The following is a 13,144-nucleotide window of genomic DNA, read 5'->3' on the forward strand; positions in this document are numbered from 1 at the left end:
TAAAACATGTCTGACCCCAGAGTGTCCAGGCTGCAGTCTGGACTCTCCAGAAATCCACACAGATGTTTCACTCCTGAATCCTTAAGCTTGTTCCCACTCAGGTCCAGATGTTTCAGATGGGAGGGGTTGGACTTCAGAGCTGGGCCCAGAGAAGAACAGCTGATCTCCGACAAACTGCACAGCTCCAATCTGAATAAAGAATAAAAGATGTGAGCTGAACCACCAGGATGCAGGTTAAAACAGTCCAACAGAACCAGTGATAAAGATCTTCATCAATATTCATGACATCATGCTGCTGCTCCAATAAAGACGTAGTGACTTCAGCTCTTCAACTCTGCAGCTCCACCAGTGGATCCCTCCATAGAAACTTATGTTGTGCATCCAAATGATGTCAAGAGGAATTCTGGGACAAATGTAATGGGGGGGGGGGCCCTCCCGGCGAGAGTGGAGAGCGGAGAGCGGAGAGTGGAGAGCGGAGAGCGGAGAGCGGGTGCGCTGCAGGCTCTAGAGCTACGGCGTAGCCTACTATCCACTCTCTTTGGATGGAGCGCTGACGGGAGGGGGAAGAGGGGGCAGGGCTTACAGGAGGTGCCACATTCAAATCTTGCTAGCTCTCCAAAATCAAGGAATACCTTTAAGACAGACGTCAACATGCACGTACCAGGATTAGTTCAACCTGGCTTCACATAGCTGCACCTCCTCATCCTGGATCGTCTTCCTGCAGCGGAATCATCCAGGATGAACTCAGGAGGAGATGTCAAGCCTTTCTCACACATCCTGGACTTCTTCTTTCTACTTTCATGCAACAAACCTCCCAACCGTCCCAGAAAAACTACACCAAGATGATCAACCATGAAACTAATCGAACCGTGGAAAACATTTGAAAAAGCAGCAGAGAAAAGCAGCCGGAGATGAAATCTGGAATACAATATGTAATCCTGGATCAATCTGGGAACTTTATATTCAGTTGGTTTCTTAAAACACCTTAAGATCAAGATATAATTGACATTTTTCTGAATAGAATACTAATAAAAAATACATTTCTAGTATTACCTAGAGTATTCAAATGTATTTTCTTATTTCCCAGTTTATTCTAGTTTGTTCAGATGTTTTATTCCAGGTTCAGACACATCTCTGGTTCTTCATTTGTTCCTGTCTGACACATTCAAATGTTTAGTTTTTATGTAATGAATCAGAAGAGGAACCTTAAGAAGCAAACAAACTGTTAGCGGAATAAAGCAGAGAAGAAGAACTCAGAGCAGTCAGATGGTCAGTGTGGATCAGTAGAAGATCAGCCTGATGTCAGCAGGTTAGTGTCAACACAACTTTCACATCAGATTCATCTGAACACACAACTAAAACATGTCTGACCCCAGAGTCTCCAGTCTGCAGTCTGGACTCTCCAGAAATCCACACAGATGTTTCACTCCTGAATCCTTAAGCTTGTTGTCACTCAGGTCCAGATGTTTCAGATGGGAGGGGTTGGACTTCAGAGCTGAGAGAGAAGAACAGCTGATCTCTGACAACCTGCAGTTCTCCAATCTGAATAAAGAATAAAATATATGAGCTGAACCACCAGGATGCAGGTTAAAACAGTCCAACAGAACCAGTGAAAAAGATCTTCATCAATATTCATGACATCATGCTGCTGCTCCAATAAAGACGTAGTGACTTCAGCTCTTCAACTCTGCAGCTCCACCAGTGGATCCTTCCATACAAACTCATGTTGTGCAACCAAATGATTCAATTTTCCACACAAACAAACATGTCAGGAGGAATTCTGGGACATTTGTATGAAGAGAAAATGAAGCATTTGTTTTAATGTTAGAGACACAAAAAATGAAGAACTGATGTCTAATATTTCATGTAGTAAAACTCGTTTCAAGTTTTCAACAAGCAGATAAAATTGTTATTGTAACATGTCGTGTTTGAATATCTCAGTCAGTACAAATGTTAGAATCTTAGTGTTTGCACAGAAACAGGGCTGGACTCGTTACCATGGAGATTTCTGGTCTGCAGCTAACCTGGTCTGGACCAGAACAACAAGCAGGACTTCTTCATCCTGCTGCTCCGTCTGATCAGTCAGCTGTCACTCTGATCAATCAGTCATTTCATCAATACTTATTTATAATTTCTTTCCGTTTGTTGACATCATATTTATCTGAACACACAACTAAAACATGTCTGACCTCAGAGTCTCCAGTCTGCAGTCTGGACTCTCCAGAAATCCACACAGAAGTTTCACTCCTGAATCCTGTAGGTCGTTCCAGCTCAGGTCCAAATGTTTTAGATGGGAGGGGTTGGACTTCAGAGCTGGGCCCAGAAAAGAACAGCTGATCTCTGACAGACCACAGCTCTCCAACCTGAATAAAGACACCAGAGAAGAAGAACTCAGAGCAGTCAGATGGTCAGTGTGGATCAGTAGAAGATCAGCCTGATGTCTGCAGGTTAGTGTCAACCCAACTTTCACATCAGATTCATCTGAACACACAACTAAAACATGTCTGACCTCAGAGTCTCCAGTCTGCAGTCTGGACTCTCCAGAAATCCACCCAGATGTTTCACTCCTGAATCATCCAGGTCGTAGTTGATACTCAGGTCCAGATGTTTCAGGTGGGATGGGTTGGACTTCAGAGCTGAGCCCAGAGAAGAACAGCTGATCTCTGACAGACCGCAGTCCTCCAACCTGAACAGAAAGTAAAACATGTTCCAGTCTCATCAGAGAAGTGTTTCTTCAAATATCAACTTTGTCATCAGGTCCATGTGGGTCACCACCGTATCTGGACTTTATTAAACAGGTTTTACAGTTTTGTTACATCCATGATGTCGGTTCCTGGTTGTTCCTCTGACATGTTCACCTTTACTGAACATCCTGAGCTTTTCTGGTCCAAGTCTGACACTAGATTAAGATGAAAACACCAACATACACACCAATTCTTTTGATTAGTGTTGATGTTCAAATATTGTTCAAAGCAGCAGTTTAGAGATCAGAAGCTGATCTAGCAACAATTATTAACACCAGAATGGATCTGTGGAGAACTGCTGGACTTTATATCATGTGTCCAGTTTTATATCATTTATGCAGGATTCCTGAGCTTTTTATCATAATGATCCTTGTATGTTATAAAGAGTTAAAATCATGTTTTCTGAGAGCAGAAGATATTAAAATACTTTACTTTTAGTAATATGTCATTTATAATTTGACTTAACTTGCAAACACCTAATAATTATTTTACAACTGAGTTTATCAGTTAATATCTTACTTTTAGTTAAAGATAAGAATGATTGAATTATGTATATTTATCAGACTAATTCAACAGATTCTGAAGTCTGTGTGAAACTAAACATCAGGTTCTGTATCGCTTGCACTTGAAAAGTCTTTGCTTGAACAACTAATGATCTGCTTGATTAAAGGACATTTCTGAATTAAACCCCCACGGGAGGATCTAAGACACTTCCTGTCAGGACGATCACTTTGACGCTCCACCTGTAGTCGTCAGTCCAACCTGTCCAGGTCTGAGGCCTCGTTTACACGCAGCAACAACGCTGCTGTTTTCATGAGTTTTAGCCGTTCGTTTACACCAAAACGAAGCTCAAAGTCTCCAAAAACCATCATTCCTGAAAACTCCGGCCAAGGTGGAGATTTGCTTGTAAATGGAGAGAAACGGACATTTAGGCTTCAGAACGTCTCATTATGGACAGAAACGTCACCAGCGTCATGTGTAGCAGCTGTGGTTACGGTTTGTTTGGCCGCTGTGATCATGATGGAAGCTGTTAAGTGATAACTGACTTCACTACTGTCTTAATGTGGCTGTTCAGGTCTGAGTCAGAACCACTCCCTGATTTCTGGGTTGGCTATGTGTCTTTTAGCTTCACTACTTGAAGCTGAATGCCGACATTTAATCTTATTTACTTGGTTCCAAACGCGATTATTTCTGTTTTTATCTTCAATTAACTGAAATAAATCGTGGCACATCCAATTTTTAATGCAATCAATGAATTCGATAACATTTTTTAATTGGATTATAGTCTCTAGGTGAGATGCTTATATAGATTGGGGTGTCATCTGCATAGTCATGGTAGCACATTTTGTTCTTTTTCACAATTTGAGCAAGTGAGAGCATGTAAATATTAAACAAAAGAGACCCCAGAATTGAACCTTGAGGAACTCCACATGTTATTTGTGTTAACTCTGATAAGTAGTTACCTAAAGACACAAAATATTATTTTTATTTTAGATAGGACTGAAACCAGGTTAGTGCTGTGCTAGAAAGTCCCACCCAGTTCTTCAACCTGTCTATCAAGATGTTCTTGTTGATTGTGTTGAAAGCAGCACTGAGATCCAGGAGGACTAAGACTGAAATGTTGCCAGTATTGGAGTGGATATCATTAAGGACCTTTACTAGAGCTGTCTCAGTGCTGTGATGTGGCCGGAAACCTGACTGGAACACATCAGAACTGTCATTTAGTGTCAGGACGTTGTACGGGTTTTTGAAAAATGGGTTAAATTCAGGATATCAACATTCATACAAGAAAGGCCACTCCAGAGCTAGGACACTTGCTCAAATGACAGATGATTGAGTTATTGAATAAGTTACGCTGCTATAAATCAGCTACTATTGCATGTGGTAAGAGTTATTTATCTTATAGGAAAAGCAGTGAATACTTTAATGGTAGTGATTCCAAGCTGAGAGCGTGAGCTGTGGGGTTCCCCAAAGGAGTTCTTTGGGTCTGCTTTTATTTTCAAAATTCATCAATGATTTACTGTTTATTCTAAATCATGCCGCCATTGCAATGCATGCTGACGATTCGACAGTTTATACATCGGCAAATGTGCCTATTGATTTAATTGAGATTTAAAGAGTGGAATTAAAATGAACATAAAAAATGGATGATAAGAAACAAACTAGTTCTTAATCAGGTGAAAAGAAGAGAGTACTGTTTTAGTTTCAAAACATTTATTAAGAAATTACCCTGTGCTATGCTTAACTACGGGTGATGTAGTGATACCTGATCATTCCTCAGGTTAAGGTGGAGAACTGATCACTCCGCAGGTTAAGGAGACCTGGGGCCTCATTTATAAAGCTTGCTTGCGCAGAAAAAGCGCCTGAAAGTTGCGGAAGCTGCCATCTACGCAAAGCCTCGGATCTAAAAAGAAAAAACTAACCGAAAAATCTGCTCATCTTTACGGCAACCCTGACCCTCCCGTAAGAATTTACTTAAGACACGGGGAACTGGCGACGCAGGCTGTGAGGTGGTGAAATGAAGCCAGATTCATGTCATACTCTTAATAATGTCATCACATATCACAACATATATCAGACTTATAATAAAATAGCGCTGATCGTGTCCCTCTGTGTTTGAAGCTCAGTCAGTCAGGACTCTGCTGCTGCTGCTGCAGTCGCAGTGACACGCCGGGAACCTCCTTCACCGCTTTAGGACAGAACAAATGAGGGGCTCCTCAGAGCGTTTAGGGGCTCCACGGAGCCCCTCATTTCTTCCCTAAAGGGACACAGATTTTTTTATATATATAATGAGTTTTACGCGCGCGTGAAACCTTTAGGCTTAGGTGTAAGCCTAAATTAAGGTCCCGCGTTAAAACGACGCAGAGCCTACGGCGTAGGGTACGCGGCGACGCGCACCTACGCCGTAGGCTCTGCGTTGGTGACGCAGAACCATAAACCCGCCCTGAGCAGCTCTGAGGGGAGACGGGAGAGGAGGATCGGGAGCGGGGGGTGAAGCGGGGCTGCCGGGCCCTTCGCACAGGGTGTGATTTGCAGTTAATGGCTGATCTTACCGTTAGTTTTTAAACTATAAAAAGTGGGGGGGACAAAAACATGATTTTGAAAAGACGGGGGGGGGACATGTCCCCCCCCACTGTTGCGCCGGGGCACTCACGGCGTTCCGCGCAGCAACGGCGTGCTGCCACTCACTCGCTTTATTTTATACTATTTATTTTTCTACTTTTACTGTGACCACAAAATAATGTCGTTTTCCTGTCCTCCACATCATCCTCAACATCTCGATCTCAGATCTCAGTGAAATTCAGTACAGTGGCTGGACACGTTCATTCATTCCATGATTCATTCTGAAGCCAAACAGGCTGCAGGAAGCCACTGCGCATGCTCAGCAGGCTCATTCATATGCAAAAACATACCATTTTTGGTATGAAGTGGGCGTGTAGAGGGCGGGATATGAGCCGGATTCACCTGCGCAAGCTTCCAGCTGGACTGTGATTTATTTTTTTTTTTTTGTGATCAACTTTTTATTTATTTTTCAAGATAAGCGTCCCCACAGTCCAGGGAGAGAAAAAAAAAAAAAAATACAACAAAACACCACCTGCTCAGATGCTTCTTCCCCCTTCCTTCCCACACCTTCCCACTCCCACCAACCCACTCCACCCCCACCCCATACCCCCCCAAATAATGAATCCAAATGCAGAGAGCCAAAAAAAAAAAAATAAAAAAATAAATAAATAAAAAAAAAAAAAAAAAAAAAAAAAAAAAAAAGAAGCACAAAACAGAACACACAAAACAAAAACAACAGCAGCAACAAAACACAAAGCACGTACACCACTCCCAACCCCCTGCCCTTGCCATCCAGGAATCCCATGACATTCCCATTCACTAAACAAGCCATTCTAAACATAAAACCAAACAGACAAAGATCATGAAACCATGGACGAGTTTGACCACAAACATTCATAACCTCTCAGAAATTTTCTCTAATAGATTTGACCAGCAATTGATATTTGGTGATTTGGCATGATGTAGGCGAGCTGTAGAAAGCTCAAGCTGTGCAATATCCCGGTAAGCAAAAAGCCATTCCCTCACTGACAGTGCATGTGGTGGTTTCCAGCGACAGGCTATCATTCTTTTAGCGGCTGTAACACCAGCCAACAATAAACGCTTGTTGTTTATAGTTAGTTTTAGAGATGAGGTGTCATTAAGTAAAAGCAAAGCTTGTGAGTGAGGAATGGCCTTTCCAGTTAAGTTAGACATGATACACGAAACATTATTCCAGAAACTATTTACCTCCGGACACTGCCAAACCATATGATAGAAAGTAGCAATGGTATTGTCTGGACAAAAATCACAGTATGGATTATCTCTGAATTTCATTTGTTGTAGTCTCCGAGGAGTTAAGTAAGACCTATGAATGAATTTGTAGTGTATCATTTGATGATCAGGATTTCTTGAAGACAAAGATACATTTGACCATATAGTTTGCCAATCTAGGTCTGAGGGAGTACTAATATCCGTCTTCCAGAGTCTATTAAGAAATAGAGGTTTGTATGACGCCTTGGTTATGAATTTATATAAATCAGAAACAATACCATTGTTTTTGCCTTTAGTGTCAAAAAGAGCATGGAGAGGATGGTTTTCCAACTCAGTGCCCCACGGAAAACCTTGAGCGCGCATTGCTGCACGTAACTGTAAATAAAAGTAAAAAGTACCTGGTAGGTTGTAAGACCTATCTAAGTCATGGAATTCACGAAGCCCACTTCTTCCTATGATGTCTTTAAAAACCCAGACTCCTTTATCCCTCCATTTTGGGAAAACAATTGTTTTTTTCTCGATTAGAAGAGAATAATTAAGAAAAATAGGGGATTGAGCAAAGAATTGATTGTGAATTTTGGCAAATCGCTGGACTTTATGCCAAACTATAAAAAGATACGAAATTATTGGCCCAAAATCGCGTTTTACTGTCCTCTGGGGTATATTGGAGTATATCAGATTAGACAGTTTGTGTGGATAGATTAGATGCTCTTCGATAGGGCGCCATGACACTAGAGTCTCTGAGTTCAGCCAAGTAGTAAGTGGACGCAAAATAAAACACCATGAATACCATTCAAAATTGGGCAAATTAACACCTCCTGAGGATCTATACCTTTGCAGAGTAGCAGCTTTGATTCTGGGTTTCTTTTTGTTCCATAAGAATGTACTAATAATGGACTGGAGCTTCTTCCAGTAACCACCCGGTGGAGCTAGAGGAATCATGGAACTGATAAAATTAATGCGAGGCAGTATATTCATCTTGATGACTGAAAGTCTGGATTGAAAGGAGGTTGGGAGCATACCCCATTTTTTCAAGTCACCATCAATATCACTTAGGACTTTATTATAGTTAGCAGAGGTTAGTGAGGTAAGGGAGGTATGGATGGACACTCCTAAATATTTAAATTCACAAACAACTGGAATATTAAAGAGGGGAGTCTGATCACCCGGTCTTCCCAATAGCATTAAGGCTGATTTTGTCCAATTTATTTTATAACCTGATATACTGCTAAAGACATCAAACATTTTAAAGAGATGTGGGAGAGATTTAGATGGATTTTTTGTAAAAATCAAAATATCATCTGCGTACAGAGAGATATAATGTGGAGTATTGTGAATAATAATTGGTTCAAGAACCTCTGACTGTCGTATCACCTGAGCAACCGGTTCCAGAGATAAAGAAAATAGAAGTGGAGATAAAGGGCAGCCCTGACGAGAGGATCTGGAGACTGGAAACCTAGATGAGCAAGTGTTGCCCGTTATAACAACTGCAGAAGGGTTGACATACAATAATTTAATCATAGAAATAAAACTATCACTGAAGCCCATGTGTTGGAGTACAGACCATAAATAACACCATTCCAACCGGTCAAAAGCCTTCTCGGCATCTAATGAGAGAATGCCACTTTGATCTTCCGAATCTGAGGCTGAATCTATAATATGGAGTAAGCGACGGACATTATCAGATGCTAATCTGGATTTAATAAACCCAGTTTGGTCGTGGTGGACCAAACGGGGCATATGCTGTTCTAAACGGGTAGCTAAAACCTTAGCGTAAAGCTTAACTTCACAGTTCAGGAGACTTAAAGGCCTGTAGGAACTGCAGTCATCAGATGGTTTGTCCTTTTTTAGTAAAAGAGAAATAATTGCAATATTAGAACTAACAGAGAAGGAGCCTCTTTTAATAGCAAAATTAAACATATTTAACAGCAAATGACCAAGCTGAGGCCAGAAAGCATCATATAATTCTGGTGGTAATCCATCCAGGCCTGGAGATTTTCCTCTGTTCATTGATTGGATGGCTTTCCTTAATTCTTCTAGAGTGATAGGTGCCTCTAACTGACAAGTGGCCTCCTGAGTTAGCGTAGGTAAATGCAATGGCCTAAGGAATTCAGAGCAGAGTTTATCATCATGAAGCACCTCTGACTTATAAAGATTTTGGTAAAACAGTTGAAAGGTGCTATTAATCTTTATGGGATCAGATGTTATGTCCCCCTCATTCGTCCTAATTGCTGATATATTTGCTAGATTATCATTTGTTCGTATTTTATGTGCAAGCAATCGGCTAGGTCGAGCACTGTTCATATAATAATTCTGCCTAGTGCGGTGGATAATAAATTCTGCTTCCCTTCTTAACAGACTATTTAGTTCACCAAGTAATTTCCGTCGCTTACAGGTATTTTCACAAGAAATATTATTTATCATGTCTTGCTCAAGTGCTACAATTTCAGATTCCAGAGATTCAATGCGATGTTTTCTAGATTTACTGAGATTTGATGCAAATGAAATCGCTTTGTTCCTGATGCAACCTTTAACCGCATCCCATAACACACGAGGATCATCAACTGATGGACTATTTATTGTGATGAATTCGTTCAATTCAGCCTCAAGCTCTCGTCTAAAAGTGTCATTCTGAAGTAGAGACGTGTTAAAACGCCAGCGGACAGCCTTAGATTGACTGGCTCTTAATGATAAAGTACATAAAACAGCCCTATGATCAGATAATGAGATTGGAGTCATTCCAGTTCTGTGAATATCACTAAAAAGAGTTTTGGATGCAAAAATATAGTCAATTCTTGAAAAAGTCTTATGTCGAGCGGAGAAGAAAGAAAATTCTCTGGTGGAAGGATTCATCAGGCGCCAAATATCAATCACACCATGATCTGTAGACAATTTCTGTAATGCTATAGATGCCAGCTGTTGATCTCTACTTTCTGTTACTCCTGTTCTATCAATGTCATGGAGCCATACAGCATTGAAATCACCCCCTATCAAAAGCTGGTACTCTGGAAGATCTATTAATATAGAGGCTAGTGAGTCATAAAAATGCTGATCAAAACAATTTGGTGCATAAACACAGATCAGAGCAATCTTAATACCATTATAAGCTATTTTGCAAAAAGTGATTCGACCATCATCAGATCCTCCTGTACCCAAATTAGTATAATTTAGGTTACGTTTTGCAGCTATAAAAACCCCTTTGCTCCTTTTGGTGTAACAGGAGGAGGCAATCACATGATAGTATTTATTCTTAAATCTGTGTACATCAACTTCAAGAAGGTGTGACTCCTGTATAAAAGCAAAGTGGATATTCTTCCTATAAAGGAGCTTCAGAGTACTAGTACGCTTCTGGGGTGAATTAAGGCCCCGTGAATTCCATGACAGAATATTAATATTATTCATATTTATTTAGATTGAAGGTTGGCATACAGATCCACGAATACAATAAATAAATCCCGTTTGGTAGGGTTGGAAATACAAAGGACACCTGGACCCCCCCACCCACCCCCCACATGAGCCAATACGTACATACACACACACACACAAAAACAAAAAAAAACAAGAAAAAAAAAACAAACAAAAAAAAAGCTCTGCCTTGACCATCCAAAGTCCTCTCCAGAAAAAGGGAGAAGACAGCCCACCCCCCAAAAAAAGTATACCAGTCATCATGGAATCAGAACAGTCATAGCCCCTCCACCCTCCACTGAAAAATAAATTATAAGGGCTTGTATTTAAACTATGGGACAGTAAACCACGCAAAATGGGGCATCACAAAAAATATCAGGTTTCCTTAAGCCTAGAGGAACAACAATCAACAGAGAGAGCTGTCAGTAAAGGGTTTAATAAACTAAATAGTGAAATTAACTACATCTCATAGGCTTATCAAAGACAGCAAATATCATATTAAAGTCACTTTGTAGAGAACGCCACGAAGAGAGAAAGGGAGATATGGAATACACATCATGGTTTAGTAGTCTGAAGAGTTCGAAAAAGATTTACTTTGATGAAACTAAAGTCCGAGTTGCGGCTCCGCGCCAGACCGACGCAGAGCCCACGCCGCAAGGCACGCGTCGCCGCGGACCCTACGCCGTAGCCTCCGCGCCGGCGCAACGCAGAACCACGAATCAGCCCCCAGTCAGTTCAGACTTACCATTGTCGGCGCTTATTTACCAACCGAGGCTTGATCTTTCTCCAGGGAAGCAATGAACTGTTCGGCGTCGCTCAGGTCCTGGAAGGTGTAAATGTTGCCCCCCCGGGACAGCTTGATTGTAGCAGGATAAAGAAGGAAAGCCTCAAATCCGTGAGTGCGGGCCTCGTACATCAGCTTGTAGCACGGTCTCCGACGCCTGGTTGTAGCCTCGCTGTAGTCGGCAGTGAACTTCAGCTGGATGCCCTCCACCTCCGGAGGATTCTTCCTGGCTTCGTTGAGTAAGCGATCTCTATCAGTGTAGCGGAGGCACTTGATGATCAGCGGGCGCGGGCGTTGTGCCTTACCGGGACCCGGCTTGGATAGATGTCCGAGCCGATGACACCTCATCAGCTCCGGCGAGGTGGGTCCGAGGGCGGGGAACCATTCAGGAATCATCTCCATCAGGTAAGCACGAGCATTCGGGCTCTCGGCTCCCTCTTTGAGGTTGAATATGAGAAGGTTATCCCTGCGTGCCCTATCCTCCATTTCAATGAGTTTGGTTTCGTTAATTTGTAGGTTCTTCAGACATAAAGCTGTTGACTTTTCCACATTGGCGACCCGCTCCTGGAGATTAACAGTTTCAGTGCGGATATGTCTTATTTCCTCAGTGTGCTTTGACAGAGTAGCGTGCATATTGTCAATTCGTTTTTCAAGTCTGTTGAAACGAGCTTCAGATTTCTCATCAGCTTCATTGAAATATCTTGCCATTGTTGCCTCCATCACTTGCGCCAGTGCCGCATTTTCTCCACCAAGCTCTTTGTGAAGTTGAGCCGTCATGTCTTGCTTGGCGGCGGTTGCTTTTCTTGTTTTTCTCATTTACTTTAAGCTTTAACTAAGAAGTTAAGTTTGTGCAACCAGAATGGAAAACTGACCACACAGCTGTTAATTTTCTCAAAAGCTGAACAGTTTTCTCACAAGTTTACATAAAAGTTTGTGGAGGGTGGATGCAGAGGATTACTATGCTGCCGCCATGACACCGGAACGCCTTGTCTCCTGGACTGTGATTTATAAAGAGAACCTTACGTGGAAGTCTGCGTGCACACGGTTTTATAGATCCGGATTTTTTTTTGCGCCCGCCATTTTCGGCTTTTGGGTGTACGTGCACTTTTAGTATGAATCCTACGCACTCCATTTTAAATGAGGCCCCAGGTCTCCACCTTAACCTGAGGAGTGATCAGGGGCCTCATTTAAAATGGAGTGCGTAGAATTCATACTAAAAGTGCACGTACACCCAAAAGCCGAAAATGGCATATATATATATATGATCACTCCTCAGGTTAAGGAGGAGACCTGATCACTCCTCAGGTTAAGGAGGAGACCTGAGCTCAGTCCAGGGCCCTCCTGGGGTTGGTAGAGGGAGCAATGCCCAGGACTGACTTAGGTAGTAGCACTGGGTGATATAATGGGAAAAAATCGGGGATAAAAAATATTGCTCTGTGATTTGGTCCAGTACAACCAAACGTAACCTGGCCAGGCTGCAGGTAAATCAGAACAAAGCAGCTGGCTGAGTCCTTCAGCAACATTATCAGACCAGTGGAAGTAATGAATCCCCATTCATCCTGGTTAAGTGGAGAAACTCATAAATATTCATTGATGACTTTAATCAAAGTAGTTATGATATGGGGTCCCGGAGGGATCCGAGAAGGATTCGGCCACGATGGCCGTGTTTGTGGATAAGTTACTCCGTGAAGGACTTGAACTACCTGCCGACACCGACCTGCAGATCAAAAGAGCGCACCGGTCTCTGGTGCCGCAGCTGCCGGCGGGCGCGCACAATGTTTACTCACACATCGACTACCTGTCAATGCTTAAAGTAGATCTTTTTAGTGTGGACAATTGTGAAATAGGACCCACTACTATCTCAGATCATGGCCCTGTTTCTATGAGAATATGTTTG

At 42.1% G+C, this 13,144-nt stretch overlaps 1 protein-coding gene across 1 annotated transcript in view; it reads right to left on the reverse strand.

The window, feature by feature from the left end:
• Positions 1-13,144, reverse strand: part of LOC133422278 (NACHT, LRR and PYD domains-containing protein 12-like) — a 74,101-nt gene that overhangs the window by 30,826 nt on the left and 30,131 nt on the right. The window contains exons 5-8 of the mRNA XM_061712229.1: positions 2,510-2,686; positions 2,190-2,363; positions 1,372-1,542; positions 16-189 (exon numbers count right to left, since the gene is read on the reverse strand). Of these exons, the coding sequence (XP_061568213.1) occupies positions 16-189; positions 1,372-1,542; positions 2,190-2,363; positions 2,510-2,686 (696 nt within the window). The remainder of the gene's footprint in view (positions 1-15; positions 190-1,371; positions 1,543-2,189; positions 2,364-2,509; positions 2,687-13,144) is intronic.

The sequence above is a fragment of the Cololabis saira genome, chromosome 21, assembly GCF_033807715.1.
Source record: "Cololabis saira isolate AMF1-May2022 chromosome 21, fColSai1.1, whole genome shotgun sequence".
NCBI lineage: Eukaryota > Metazoa > Chordata > Actinopteri > Beloniformes > Belonidae > Cololabis > Cololabis saira.